This window comes from Python bivittatus, unplaced genomic scaffold (genome assembly GCF_059951505.1).
Source record: "Python bivittatus isolate LINGU-HERP-01145 unplaced genomic scaffold, Pbiv_v1 ctg000670_np1212, whole genome shotgun sequence".
NCBI classification, from domain to species: domain Eukaryota; kingdom Metazoa; phylum Chordata; class Lepidosauria; order Squamata; family Pythonidae; genus Python; species Python bivittatus.
The window spans coordinates 11,513,134-11,528,151 of record NW_028277094.1 but is presented as its reverse complement, the minus strand read 5'-3'; the positions used below and the strand labels follow the sequence as shown (position 1 = coordinate 11,528,151).

General features: G+C 47.2%; 1 protein-coding gene across 2 annotated transcripts in view; it reads right to left on the bottom strand.

Annotated features, from left to right (window-relative positions):
• Positions 1-701: 701 nt before the first annotated feature.
• The window catches only part of GPC4 (glypican 4), a 41,793-nt gene continuing 27,476 nt past the window's right edge, over positions 702-15,018 (bottom strand). For both annotated transcript variants that reach the window (XM_088151701.1, XM_007442300.3), the window contains exons 3-9: positions 13,989-14,380; positions 10,079-10,244; positions 5,295-5,425; positions 4,560-4,706; positions 3,726-3,862; positions 2,548-2,723; positions 702-1,306 (exon numbers count right to left, since the gene is read on the bottom strand). In XM_088151701.1, the coding sequence (XP_088007827.1) occupies positions 1,098-1,306; positions 2,548-2,723; positions 3,726-3,862; positions 4,560-4,706; positions 5,295-5,425; positions 10,079-10,244; positions 13,989-14,380 (1,358 nt within the window). In that variant the 3' untranslated portion in view covers positions 702-1,097. The remainder of the gene's footprint in view (positions 1,307-2,547; positions 2,724-3,725; positions 3,863-4,559; positions 4,707-5,294; positions 5,426-10,078; positions 10,245-13,988; positions 14,381-15,018) is intronic.

The following is a 15,018-nucleotide window of genomic DNA, read 5'->3' as shown; positions in this document are numbered from 1 at the left end:
GAGCACAATGCTGTGCCTGGAACCGGTGCTCCACCATTCCCCTAACAAGGACCTTGGAAGGATTCCTACCACAGTTTATCGCCCTGAAAAGAACCTGCTGATAAAAAGAAGCAAGTCCTACTGAATCAAATGGTCCTTCAGATCCAACAAAAGGAAGATGCTCTCAATCTCTTTTCCTTCTAAGCCAAGCCACCCCCAAGGACATCCGCAGGGAGGGGCCCAAAAAGGTCAAAATGGCAGTCGCAGTGATGCAATCAAATCCCCATTTTTTATATGTGAGGGTTGCCATCTTGATTTTGTCCCCCATGAAGACACCCTTGTAACCTCCCCAACTCTAAATGCAGACTGACCATTTCCTTTGGGAAGAGCAAGATGTATGCTCCCCGTAACAGGAAATAAAGTACATTAAACCAACTCTTCACATGGTCTTCTCAAGAATCCACACTTCTCCTCTTCTAGAGAAGCATCTGCCCCGAGAGTCACATGTGGGATCTGGACGAAAGAAGGTGATTTTTGTTGCTCTTTAGCAACTTCTTTCTCTGTCTATGAAATATGATAAATTAAAAAAAAATCCTTTCACTTCTGTACAGATAAATTTCGTATTTCAGGAAAGACATAATCCTCGAGACATGCCAAGCTAGAACCGTTTGAGTTTTTTTTTTTTAAAGTCTAAAATAAAATTAAAGGAAAAGAGAAGGGGGGAAAGAAAACTTGATTTAAAAAACAACAACAGAAAGCAGAGCTAACGACAGGCCTGTATATACACTTGGTTAACCACATTTATTGTGGTTTCTCAGTCAACAGATCAGATTAACTGGTCCAAACGGTTCTGTGTTTTTTTTCCCCTTCCCAAAAACTGAAAGGGGGGAGGGAAAAAAAAACTAAAACCACTGGCAACAAGAGTTTTTTTTTAAAAAAAAACTGTACATGGTTTTCCATTAACTTACAAAGGAACCTTCCACACCTCCCCCAAAAGTCTCTAGATGGTATAAACGTGAAATCCGGTCCCTCTTAGCATTTTTAAAAAAAAGTCATTTTCCCCTTGCAACTGTTTAAAAAGAAAAAAGGAGGAGGAGGAGGAGGAGGAGGAGGCACAGTTATCTCCATTGTCTTTGCCCCGTTAGGAACAAGAAGATGCTTAGAAGCAGAACGGCTTCCGATGGGCCCAGACTGGTGGCCGAATCAGTCATTTTTTTATCTACTTTGTTGGCCTTCTGCGTGACTTCTGTCGCGTTGAGCACCAATTCGGGAGAACACTGCTGCAATTCGCAGCCACTCCCACTGCCTTCTCCACTGCTTTCATCGCCTGGAGAAAAAAAGAAAAATTGCACGGATGATTCAGGTTTTAAGATTCACCAGAATGCCTTTTCTGGGACTTCTGCTCCGGTTTGGCCTCTCTTTGCGCCGTGCACGTTCAGACCACCGTAGCGAGCAAAGTGAGACAGGTAACAAACTAATCTGAAAACCACGGGCAGTTCCGCTCTTGTGGCCAGCATTTCTGGAAGGCTATGGTCTGCTGGGGAGTTACTGTACCCAGCTACTCCCCCACCCCACACCACCTTCCCCCCTTCAAATGCTTCCAGGCTATAGAAGCTAACGCTCCGGGATAAGGGTTCTTGACTACCTTGGAGTTGACATCTCAACAGTAACCTCCAGACTCAAGAGCTCAGCAATTCAAAGTTCAACTGGGAATGGGTTAATCCAGTGTTTCTCAATCTTACCAACTTTAAGATGGATGGACTTCAACTCCCAGAATTCCCCAGCCAGCATGGCTGGCTGGGAAATTCTGGGAGTTGAAGTCCACCCATCTTAAAGTTCCCAAGGTTGAGAAACACTGGTTGAATGTGTCTGTGGGCCCCTGTGGTGCTTTCTTCTTATTGTTACGGTTGTTTTAGTCCAGGCCCTTTGTGTAGTTTTAATGTTTTTAACAGTTTTTAAGGATTTTTGTAAGGGTCTGCCGGAGTGGGGAGCCATAACAAATTTAAATTAATAATAAATGAATAAGCAATTCTTGCACAAAACCCAGAAGATTCCCTGCTAGTCAAGGGGAAAGCAGAGTGGGAAACCAGTTCTTTCTGAAGGGTGAACTGATCTCAGGGAGACACATCAAGTTGTGGGCATACGGCTCACATACACTTCCTTGTGTGCACGCACACACCGGTCATTGCCATTCATGGTTTTTATTTTCCAATAAAAATGAGCATCCTTGGAAATAAAGACATACTGGAGATCGCTGCGTTGCCAGATTCTCTCTTTCTTTATATTAATTTAAATTATTTTAATGTTTAAATTATTTTTTTCAAGAAAGGGTAACAAATCAAAGCAGAGAAGCTGGGCGGAGGGAAAATCTGTACTGTGCTTTCTCACAGATCAGAGGGGTGGGGACTCCTGGGAGGGAGGGGCAAAACGACCCCCTCTCAATTTCTCTCATCATATGGTCAGAGGCCAGTGTTGCAGAAAAAGGCCTCCCAGAGCACCCAACATCTTGGAGCCTTCATGTGGCTCCCTGCAGATTAAGATCTGTTTAGAAAGCAACGGCCTGCTTACTAATATCGATGAAGTCCACGTCGTTGCCATTGTAGGCATTCTTCAGCTTGCTGACCATCACTCGGAGGGACATGATTTGCCGACGGATCACCATGTCTGGTTTCGACGTGTCGACTTCCACTTCGGGATTGTTCGCCTGGTTGGCCAAGCCGTTCGGCATCACAGCAAAGAGGTACCTGGGGAGAAAAGATGCTGCGTCGGACCAAGCACAGAATTTAAGAGGACCCCTTGGCAGTGGTGAAGAAGGGGAGGAGCCTCACTTAGTTCTGCACACCCACCTTCAAAATTGCCTTCTACCTTGTTGAAAGATGGAAAAAGGAGAAGTTTTGTCCTTCAACACATCACTGAGAAATCAAGGTCTGGAGGGGGGGAGAGTGCAACCCAGCCTCTACAGAAATCTATGGTCTTCCCACCAATCTGGGCTTGCTAACTTCTTACGTCATCTTTGGAGTCCTTGGAGCACTGAAGATGTGGGCTAGCCAGGTAACGAAACGTTTGCAAGAAAACAACCAAGCTCAGAGAACCCCAAGGACTCCACAGTGCAACCCTGGGCTACCCATATTCGCTTCTATTGGTACGTCATCTTTGCCTGCTTGGTTGAGGGCTCCGTCACTAGAAGCTGAGATTATCTGTTCCCTGGTCAAGCTACTTTGCCAGCGCTCACAAAGGCCAAACAGGCTGAGAAATCTCCCCACAAAGTTAACTCTCAAAACGGGAGTATCAGGGTCCTTTGAAAGAAAGACCTCTCTGGCTGGGCTTGCCCATCACACTTGGTCATAATGGTGCTTGGTTAGGTTTAAGTCTCATATGTTCCCAGACATTCTGGCCTACAAGCAGCATTACGGCTGAGATTTCTCAATAAAACAAGCCATGGTTTATCAGAATCCATGACCAGTGAGTGAACAGTGAATTAGGCCATTACTTTTAATCATGACTCACTGACCACAGGAACCTGGTCCACAAGGAACGCTAAGCCAGGAAACATGGCTGACAAACCACAAGGCCTAGGTCAACTAATGTGCTATGTCCCCCCACCAAAAACCCCAAGCATTGTGCACGTACTCCACCATGGTGGCTTACTCAACAAACCATGCTTTTAAACATGTCTGGCTTTACACCATGTGTTAAATGAGTCACTTTGAGAGGCTGAGCATCAGCCATAAAAAACTCTCCTCCACCTGCTTTTGCTGTTCCCGTTCCAGCATTCTTCTTCATGAAGGTTGCCGGCAGCCATCTTCTCGTTGCTACAGATGTTGCTGGGAAGGGAAGACCAAAACTTCCTCGCTTGCTTCAGTTTCTCCTTCACATCTGTCACCTGTTGGTTCGGCAAGAAAAAATCAACCTCTGAGGTGCTCCTTATGCTATCGGCAGTTGCCTTGTCTTACCTGCCAGACCCAGTTAGCTTGACTGGTTGTGGTTCTCTAAAGTGATGTTTCTCAACCTTACCAACTTTACGGTGTGTGGACTTCAACTCCCAGAATTCCCCAGCCAGCCATTTCTGTGGTAGTGCCTGCTCTCTGTGGAATGGCATGCCCCCTGAGGTTAGATTGGCTCCAACCCTGACGGCCTTCCATAAACCCCTTAAAACCTTTGTTGGAGGCACGGGGGCCATGAGAGTTTGAGCCTGTGAATTTAATCAGTTCATCACTGACTGGTTTGTTCTCAATGGCCGTTTTTTCTTTTTATTTCCTGATTATATCTTGTTATTGTGAGATGGGGGGCCACATCCATCTAGCCAATCCATTGACCTTCCCCTACTGGGGTATTCTCCAGGCAGATGGACATCAACTCTTAAAACTGCCCAGCTGACATGGCATGACATGCTTTGCACCTAGCACCCACGAATACTTGGAATCCTGAGAGTCAATTTCTTGATACCTATTCCTTTTTTGGGAGCTCAACGCGGAACATGTGGCATTTTATTCTCCCAAAAAACTTGAACAGTGGGTTTCACAGTGCTATTGTAACCCATTCCAAGCCGTAGTGGCCATTATCCAGGTCTCTGCACTCACCAGTCGATCTAAACTTGTGCCTGCAGCTGTTGTTGGACGTTCCTCTGGGTTGTAAGGCCTGAAGCGGGCACTGAAGCTACTGTCTGAAGCTGAGCGGGACGTTCGGCTTTGTGCCAGCATCTTGGGTTGTCCACATCCTTGAAAAACCTAGGCCAGTGAAGACACATGAGAACATGAAACATCTTGTGAACTTTCTTTACCAACTGGCTCTCTCCACCCACGCTTTCATGAAGCACTTGCACCACCAGGCTGGAGTCAGTCTTCCCCAACCTAAATTATGTTCGGAGGTTTTGGGCTTTAAGTCCCTAATCCCTCAGCCAGGAGCACAAGTTGCTGGAGAAATCCCACTGCCTCGCCTACGTGGAATTCTTGGTCATCTGTGGCGACTAGTCAAGTTTTTAAATTCAGCATTCACACTTCATGGCCCCATTAGTTGGCAAATAAAGAGAATCTCTGTTCTAAAGCAGCAACTAGTTAGCAGCTCCCTGTTAATAACCGATATTCTACAGGCAGCTTATAAGGAAAAATACATTTTCAGGATTGCATTCAAGGCAAAGGGACTCGCGTGAGGACGAGGACTTTCTCACAAAACATCCAACGGGAGACACACCATAAAGCTGCCTGAAATTCTTCCGGCACCAGAATTTTTTTTCCTGATGCATGTCTTCCAGGTCAACCGTTCCCCTTCTTTCTCCTTGCTCCCCCTCCCTCCTACACAAAACACCCCCAACATACCTTTTGGGACACCTGTAAGCTGTTTTCTTGCATATTCATGATGGCATCTGAAATCTTCACATCGATGGGGTCCATGACAGACTCAATGTTGAAAGGACCTTCCAACCTCTCAGCCAACATAAGCATTGAATCTAGCAGCGAAAACCAGAGATAAACAGCCATGGTTGATTTTTCCCACTTTTGCCTCAAATTCTCCAATACCTGGAACTCCAGGAGATGTGCAGACCAGAACAGATCATCCCATTTATGCCTTCAGGAGGTTCTGGGAAAGATCCCAGGACTTGCCAAGAGCAAAGCTACCTGTGGCTCCCTCCGACCCTTCCTTCTCAGCTTCTTGCGCCATCCACCGAACATACCTCCTATTTATAAATAAGCTCGTTATTATTAGCCACCAATTCTGTTAAAAGAGTTTTCTATGAAAGGGGATTCCAAACCCATTTGAAGTTTCAAACCATTCCCCTCTCTTCTTTATCCTTCCAGACCAGCTTTTCCTCTGGTCCTCCTTGAACAACCTGACTTAAGCTGGATTCTTGAGACACACGCAGTTTTCTCGGCATGACAAATGGTTTGCAACTGTCTTCTTCTGGGACCTGTGACTTCTCGGTCTGGCCCACAGCCCAGCGATTCCCTAGAGGACTCCCATCTGGTTCTTCCCACCCAGGCCCGACTCAGCCTAGCAAAGGCTGTCCAAGGGCCGCCGCTCCATCTGCCCCCCACCACAAAACAGGAATTCCTCCCAGATCTCTGCCCTGTCCAGCCCTTTGCATTCAGACGTGAACACTGGTGGAAGTATGTTGATCCACATTGTAAAAATAGGAAGTATCTGGCTTATTTGCTGCCCTTCTCCAGGATCCCACACTTTAGAGCAGGAAAACAGGCATTTGGTTTACAAGCTTTGGAGTCCCCCTTTATGAGTCATTTCAACGAGATGGGCAGTGACAAATCTGGCATATAAATAAAAAAATTAAAATAAATTAATGGCAACTACCAGATGTTTCAACAGTCCTCTGGCTTATGCTGCTGAAAAGGGGATGTGAACATACAATGTGGCTTGTTATCCAGACACCCCAACACTTCAGAAACCGGGCTGGAAGTCTGGCCACAGCGCCTCTTGCTTCCCCATACCGGTACCTCTGACCGGCCTCCTGCTCCTTTAATTCCGTGCTTCCTCCTGCCAACTCTCCCCGGGGGAAGGAAGGGGAGATTCCAGACTCTTCAAATTGCACCCTTCTCTGAAATGTTGCAATCAGAACAAATTATCTAAAATAAATAAGAACATCTGCCTTCCCTGCGCTGTTTACTCAAACTGGCTTTCAGGTCTTCCTGTTTGCAGAAGCAGAAGTCAAGAATCAGCACACGTGAAAACGCTTTCGGCTAAAAGGCAATCCGTCATGTGGTGCGATTCAGAGGTTTAGTTCCTCAGAGGGCAAAGCAGGGCACGTGTCTTAACGCTACGGGTAAGGGTGCCGTGCCAAGGAGAACTGTTCCCCTCAAAGCAGATGATCCGGGGGAGTTCCCCAAAAGGAAAGCTGGATCTTATGAAATTAGGAGACCCCAAGAAGGAAGATTCTTCCATTCCTGCCAGAGAAGCGCCAAGAGATCACAGTCATTTGGAAGCCGTGCCAGCCACGTCCACATGGACACACACCATCCCATTGCAAAGCAAGGACCACAAGAGGTCAGCCCACCCTGCAACAGCAGAACAGGCTCTGAGAAGAAACAGTTCTGTTGTTTTATTTATGGACAGGAGACCCAGTTCAACAGGAGGGTTTTTCCTGCTGAAATTGTTGATTACAAAAAAAAAAATCAAGAAATATTTCTACTGAACCAGGGAGCAGAAAAAACTCGTGGTCAATACCTTGCTGGTCTATGACCATAGTTTAATAGTCCTGAATTTGTGGCCAATGAAATGCTTTCACAAAAGATAAAAGTGAAATACACAAAGACACACACCCTGTCTGCTTGACAGTTGCATTTCAGCTCTGCCATACTTTCAAGGTGGTATCTGGAAACCCATTATTTTACCCACCCAACAACCCTGCAAGTTTGCTTTTTGGCTGTCAGAAAGGGACTAGCCTGAAATCACCCAGTGAGTTTGTAGAATTTGACCTGGAGTCTCTACCAACCAACTTTCCACCTGCAACGTCACAATGGGACTCTGAGGTGTAAAATCTTGGTGGGATCTCAACAATCAAGTAAGACAGGCACACATTCCTAGCCACGCTGGGTGAATTGAGCCCCCCAGATGCTGATGTATTAGCATCACACACATCACGAGTGGAAAATGCAAGCCTAGAATCAGGAAATCTGATGGCTCTCCTTGGAAATTTATTCCACCACCCTTCCTTCAGCGGTAGCCGAGAAGAAATGAACTTTATTGCATCACACAATGAAGCAGGGATGAGGTAGGGGATGGGAAGCAATTAGGAACAAAACTCTTCCCTTCTCAAAAACAAGAACAGTTAAGAATTAAGCATTTCGGAGGGGGGGACCGGATGGCTTCTGCCCCCTGCTAAAATCTGGCTGGGGCACGCTGCCAAGAATGGTGCTGAGTGAGGCATCCCCCACCTCACCCCGTGGCGGCCTCTGACATTCGGAATGCTGGCTGGGGTTCAGGGCAACGATGCACTCATGGGCGCATTGCACAACCACAGAGGCGGGCGAGCCAGACACTCCAGGGCACATGTGCCTGGGACAGCAGTGAGAAAGAGTGGGATTGTTTGTTCGCCCTGCGGGGAGACATTCCTTCCCCAGAGATTAAGGACAGGAGAGAGTTGAGCAACCTGGAGGATCCAAGGCACCTTTTAGTAACTCTGCTGCAACACTTGGTCGCCTCTGAATCTGGAATCTGAACCGGGGGGACATCCGCGTTCAACAATATCCACAAGACATCACGCAAGGGGACCTTTCGCAAGGCAGGAGGGCAAGAATCTGGCTACCTGGGAGCATTTTGACCTAATGCCTGCCCTGCCCCTCTCAATCCAACATGCTGACATCCTAGAGAGCCGGGGAGAAGCCGGGGGCACTACTCTGGGCACAGGCGTCTTTGGGATGGGAAAGACCTCCGCACTTCTCCTGCCCGCGTGAAAGCTCTCGCGCCCTCTTCTCACAGCCTTTGACCTTCAGCCATTCTGAGCGCAGCAGAGACGCGGACAACCGACAGATTGTCTTCTTCGGCCCAACATTTTGATACCCTGCCCTCCTTCGGTTACTCCCCGCTTCTTTTGCTGTCGCTCTTTTCAGATCTGGATTCTTTTGGTTACAGTCCAAAAGCTGCTATGTTTGTATCTTCTCTTGTAAAACTGGAATTCTGGGCCCCCGAAATGCCGGACAAAGCAGCCCTTTGTAACGACCCCCAAAGAATGTGTATCAAACCCACTGGCCAAGCAATCCTCGGAAATCACAACTCACCGAGCCTGGCAATGACCTTAATTTTATTGCTCACACCTAACCGTATCCTGGTTACCTATAAGCAACTTTTACTCACCATGCGAGAGTGGCTATGAAATAAAGGTGGTGGGCAGGTCACTCATTCTCTCAATGAATATTGGGAATCGTAGTACTTGGAGAAAGGTAAACACCCAGACAAGATTTACCAAAAGGAGTCACACGTTCTCTCCTGGCACCACCAAAAAGAAACCAGCCAATTTCGTGACCCAAAGCAGAACATCTCACAAGCTCTTCGAAGTGAAAACACAACCACGGCTTCAAGACCACCTTTCTTGCAACTGTGGGCTTTGGGGAACTGCAATACTAATTGTGGGAGATTCACTGGGAACGAGACTTCTCCAGAGAAGGATTGCAACCTTATAAATAACCAATCAGCCCCCAGCACAAAGTGTGAGAAATGCAAGCGAGGTGCCCGTTAAGTGGTGGGGGAAGCAGAAAGGACTTCTAGAGCAAAACTGCAGAGGGTAGAAGGGAACTCACCCTTACATTTACCCAGGGCAACCAACTGACATTGGTTTTATTTACTATGAAATAAAGATACTACTAATAAAGATAAAGAGTGGGGTACTTGGGAGGGCCCCAGCTTGGGAAACAGCAACCTAAACAATGGAGGATTAGTCGCCTTAATTATGCCTCATCTCAACCTTTGATGACAGAGATGACAGAGTTTATCTGCCTTGGCCAATGATAGGACCAGCAAGCAAGCAAATCAACCAATCAAACATTGTCTGAAACACACACACACTACTACTACTACTACTACTTCTTCTTCTTCTTCTTCTTCTTCTTCTTCTTCTTCTTCTTCTTCTTCTTCTTCTTCTTCTTCTTCTTCTTCTTCTTCTTCTTCTTCTTCTTCTTCTTCTTCTTCTTCTTCTTCTTCTTCTTCTTCTTCTTCTTCTTCTTCTTCTTCTTCTTCTTCTTCTTCTTCTTCTTCTTCTTCTTCTTCTTCAGAAATTACTGCTCTCACCATTTCAGGCCACTTCCTGATCACTGCCTTCAAAGTTATTTAAATCTTCCCAAAAGTCCTTTACTCAGTAGGGCAACAAGTAACTCACCCTTTGCAATGTCTTCTCAGTGGGGGGAAAAGGGACTTTTTTTGGAAAACGGAGGAAGCAGTCCATTCCCTCCCTCTCCCCCCACACCATATTCTCTTTTCTCTGCTTCTTCTCTACATACCCTTCCCTGAACAAGAAATCTAGTTTTGTAGCAGTGGGCAAAATCAAGCCCCCAAAAATCTCCGATCTCAATGACCACCTTTGTCCTCTCGTAAAAGAGAGCTTTTGTTCCATCTCCCCCCCCCCGCCAAAAAAAACCGCACACCCAGCCCTGCTCACCTATGAAGTTATTCCACTCAGTGTCCAGCTCTCCTTGGTTGGCCAGGCAGCCTCGCATGACGTTGAAGCAATAGTTGTAACAGGGCTTGATGGCAACTAAGCCTCGGCAGAACGGGCAGTACATCATCTTGGTCAGGGCGCGAACCCCTTGCGGCGTGGGGTTGACCTTTGAGAAGGCAAAAGAAAAGGAAGGGGAAGAACCAGAATTATTATCATCGTTGACCCTCACTTATACATTTGTCTACGGCAGTGCTTCTCAAACTTGGGAACTCTAAGAAGCGTGGACTTCAACTCCCAGAATTCCCCAACCAGCAAGGCTGGCTGGAGAGCTCTGGGAGTTGAAGTCCTCACTTCTTAAAGTGATCAAGGTTGCGAAACCCTGCTCTAAGGCTATGGGGATAACATAACCCCCACGTGCAGGACTACAACTAGAAGCAAGGGCAGGCATGGACACCTCCCATAGCTGTCAGTGACTCCTGGAGCTGCTGACAGGTACAGTGAAGGTGTCTGTGCTGTATCCAAACCACCTTTGCCCACTTTGGATGCCAATCCTGCCCACTTCTGATTACAACCTAAAAAAAAAGATGGGGAAGGAAAAGGAGGAGACACCAGAGGACAGATGATCCTTCCTGGCTGATGGAGTTAGAACTTCCCTACATTCTACTCCGGAAACTAACCATGGTTCTTAGTCCCATTATCAACAACCCAAGTCAAGACACCTCCTCCCATTCTGACTTCAAAATCTGGAGATGCGATATTACATCGGTATTTGAACACACCACAGTCAACGTATCTCCAGCTTGAGTTGCCAGCATCACGCACCCTCTTTAGCTGCCGGCCTGCAGAATGGGATCACAGATGGATGTGACCTATTTTAAGACGCTAGTCCATGTTAAGGACTCTAGGAACAATTATTCCGACCATGCAGCAGAAAGACAGAAACTGATGCCAACAACACATTCATAGGTTATTTTAATGCTATTTTAAATTTGGGGCAGTTTGCACCAAGAGCTCCAGTTTCTAGCTCTCAAGATTGTAGGCGGCAAGGTGAGAAACCTGCGGATTGCATTCCGTTAATTTCTCCAAGATGATGAGGTTGATGATTAATTTTGTTTTTTTACTGCCCAATGCCCAGTGACTCTGGGCAGTTCACCAAAAAAGCGCACAGAATAATAATAAAACAAAGAACAAAAAAAGATGGCAGAAACTGGACAATCACAAATGCAAACTTGAGGGGGGGTGGCGTGGGGGAGGATCCCAGAATTCTTCTTCTGGTTCCGTAGCATGAAACAGGCAGCTTTTCGTGTTGGGAAAGGACAGAGAAAGCAAAAGGATGGAGCGTGTTCCCCAAGCCAGTAAAGGGGGCAGGGCCACGACCGGAGCCCTCCACCTGCAAACGGGCCCACCGTATAAGCAGTAAGGGGTCTGAACTTTTCGGACTGATCTTGGGTGGAGATTCAGAGAAGGAACAGCCTTCTCTGACCTTCTCCGGGAGCTGCGTGCGAATGCCGTAAGCCCGGTGGAGTCCTTGGTGCTCTCCGAGCTCGGGGGTTGGCTTGCAGGCGTTTCATTACCCGACTAGGTAACATCATCGGTGCCCGGGAGGGTGGGGTTTGCTCCCTGTTTGTCGACAGTGGCTTGCCCTGCCAGTGCCGGTGGGGTGGGGTTTCCTCCTTGGGGGTTCCTCGATTAGAGTATCTTCTTCTGCCTGCTTGTCTGGTGCCGATCCCTGCTTCTCTGCGCGCTGGCTGCCGGAGGGGATGCGTCCCAGTCTTTTTCATCCCCCCTTAGGTTTTTTATCATGGTGTGTAAATGTGGTTTATCTCTATGTGTCTGCCGATGGCAGGCTTGTCTGAATGCCAAGCTCCAGAGACAGAACACGTGCGCCCAAGCTCTTTATCTCTGGATGCTTATTTATTTCTGGAGCTCTCTTTCTCTGGCGCCCGACAGATTCCTTGCCCCGTTTGATTTAAAGATTCTTTTAATTAAGAAAAGGGAGGGAAGTGGAAACGCCGCACCCAGGAAGTGCCAAGTCCAGGCGTAATCCCACCCTTCAGGCGCTTTTTAAAACAAAAGCCCAGGTCTTTGCTTGCCAAGATGCCCGCCTGCCCAGAACGAGGAGGCGGGAAGGACAGTTTGCCTTTTGGTAAATGCGCTGCGCGCCGACCCGTGGTGAAAAGGCCCCAGGTTCTGGGTCTGCTCCTGGGGCCCTCTTTCCCCGTGCTTTCTGGATGCTTCCTTCTCTACCGGCTGTGCTAAAGGCATGGATTACAATGCTTGTAACTGGCAAGGCCCAACAGTAGCGAAATCCCAGAAAGTGCACCGCTTTAAAAAAAGAAAAAGCAACCCCCCAGGTCTGCAGCACACGCCAAGCGTTTCCATTTGGCTGGGGGGGGGGTGCTTAAAACATCTTTTCAAACCTGTCTTTGGTTGGATGATTCTGTATGAGCCAAACGCATGATGTTCAAGAGCAAAGTCAAAGGTGAATTCCACAATTCAAAGTGCAGAGCCTGTTTCTGAGAAACTTTCCCACAGCGCTGCTTGGTGGAGAGGCAGGGATTACCAGATTTAGCCTCCGGCAGGCGACGGGCCCAGAAATCCACGTGGCTTTCATTTCTACGGCCTTTTCTCTCTCATTTGATCACCTGGGGGATCCCAGCCAATCAGGGATCATCGAGCAGATTGGCTGGGAGCAGGTGTGGCAACTTCATAAAACGAACGTAAATTGAACTGGGCAACATTCTGGGGGCCCTTTCAATTATTTAGGTAGCTGCTCTCTGATATCATGCTGTGATTAGGACATTACGGCATTAGGTAGCCCCTCACATTTGCCACGGCGACCATGTCACCCAGCACACCTGCCCTATCAGTGAACATTTCTGACCCCTTTCAAAACAATCACGGATTGATCACTGAACGGGGCGTGGACTCGTGCTGCTGCCAGAATCCATTCACGCCAAAACTCCCCCCTTTCCTTTTTTGGCTCAACCCTAATTTGAATGACATTCAGCCATATGGTCTTCATTACAGAGAAATTTCTGTAGTCTATGAATTGCAAAATATCGGGTTTCTCTCTTCCATGAGTCACTGCAAGGTCTGGCTTACATATTTCCCCCCCGCCTTTTCTCTTCTAAATATATATAATAAAATGCCCCCAAGGTTTGGGCAGGAAATATCCGTGTTGGCCAGCAATTTAAAGCTGTTGATTTTAATGCCTGTCAGGGGTTCAGTAATACCCCAATTCTCCACCCCAATGTTTACCGTTTCCAAGGGGAAATGAGAGAACATGTCGAAGGGAAAGTTCTCATAGTCAAAAAATTCCAAAAGGGCACAAAAAAATTATCTATAAATTCCCATGGATGGAAAGCAGGGAGGAGGGTGGGAATTGACAGCAAAGCAGTCCCCCAAACTTGCAGTGCGGACTTTGCCAAGACTGAAATGTCTGCGTCTGGCTAATCTGCCTCTTGCAATCCATCAGGCCGAATTCAAAGGCAAGAGCATTCCTGAAGGGCAGAGGAAGATTTGCAAGAACCTGGCTCACAGAAGACATTAAAGCAGAAATTCACCCAGGACTCTTCCTCTTCTTCACCACTTTTCTCTTTCCCCACACTTTTAAGGGAAGGAAAACAGAGGTTCTGCTTTGATAAACTGAAAAAAATGAAACTGGGTCTATTAAAATCAAGTAAACGCACTGCCTTGTTTAGAGCAGGTAAAAGCAGGCAACCTTTGTCTGCTGGTCTCAACCTTCTCAGGGGGTCCTCCATGAAGATAGCAGTTTTTTGGTAGGTGGGGCAGCCTTGGGAGGGCCCAGTGGATGGATCCTCCTCCTCTCTCTCGCATCGCACGCTTTCTGATATTGTCCTATTCCTCTTTTGCCCTCCCTTGGGCTAAAGCAAGAGCACCCACTCACCGCAGATACTTTGGCCACGACATCCCTCGCCACGGCCAGGCCTTGGGCGAAAGTGCGAGCTGCCACAAAAGCCCGGGTCACCTGCAGCTTCAGCTTTCGTGGGACGTCCCCAAATGGTTTCAGCTGCTCCGTGTACTTGCTGACACACTCCAGGTACTCGTCCGAAAAGTAGTACTGGGGGTTGACCAGGCGGAACATGCGTTCTAGAAGCCGGGCCCAAAAGTCATTGAGCATCTCCTCCAGGTTGACCCTGCCACCCGCGTAATATCGCTTCAGCTCCACAAAGAGGTCCTTAAACATCTCGGAGTTCTGCATGTACAGGAGGCCGTAAGTCCGTACAAACATGTCGTTCAAGGATTTCTCGGCGTTCTCCAGGAGCTCTCTGAAAAATTCTGGAGGAAGAGAAAGAAACTTACTGCAAGGAATGGGACAACCTCTATGGTACCACTCTGGAGTAAGTTCCACCAAGTTCGGTAGGAATCAGCGGAGTCCATGGGGTGGGTCAATAAGTCAAGATGGTAGTCATAATTGTATGATTGAAGCCCCATCCCATTTTTACATGCATTGCACATATGACACATGTAATAAAGGGACAGGGGCTTTGACCACAGGATGGTAGTCACCACCTTGACTTTTTGTCCCTCCTGCAGATGCTATGGCAGAAATACTGCCTACAAAATGCAGAAGATACTCTATTCTTGGACTAGAAATAGTATAATATGCAAAAGATTTAAGAGTTACCCAAGAAGGAATAATATTTTGAATCATTTTCTGAAATGAGATACAGAAAAAACCAAGCCAATAAATCCATTTATTACTATATTTCTTACATATATTCCTATGTCAGATCTAGAAATAAGCTTGGTCCAAGTTGGTATACCTCAAAATAAGCATCAAAACAGTGAAAACAGCCCTTATGTGGATACTTAGAGGGCGTGTTCATTACCAAGTCAGCGTTCCCACCATAGGTGAAGTTGGGTTCGTTTTAAACTTGGTTACCTTTTTGTGCTATGTGAACCCAGGTCATATG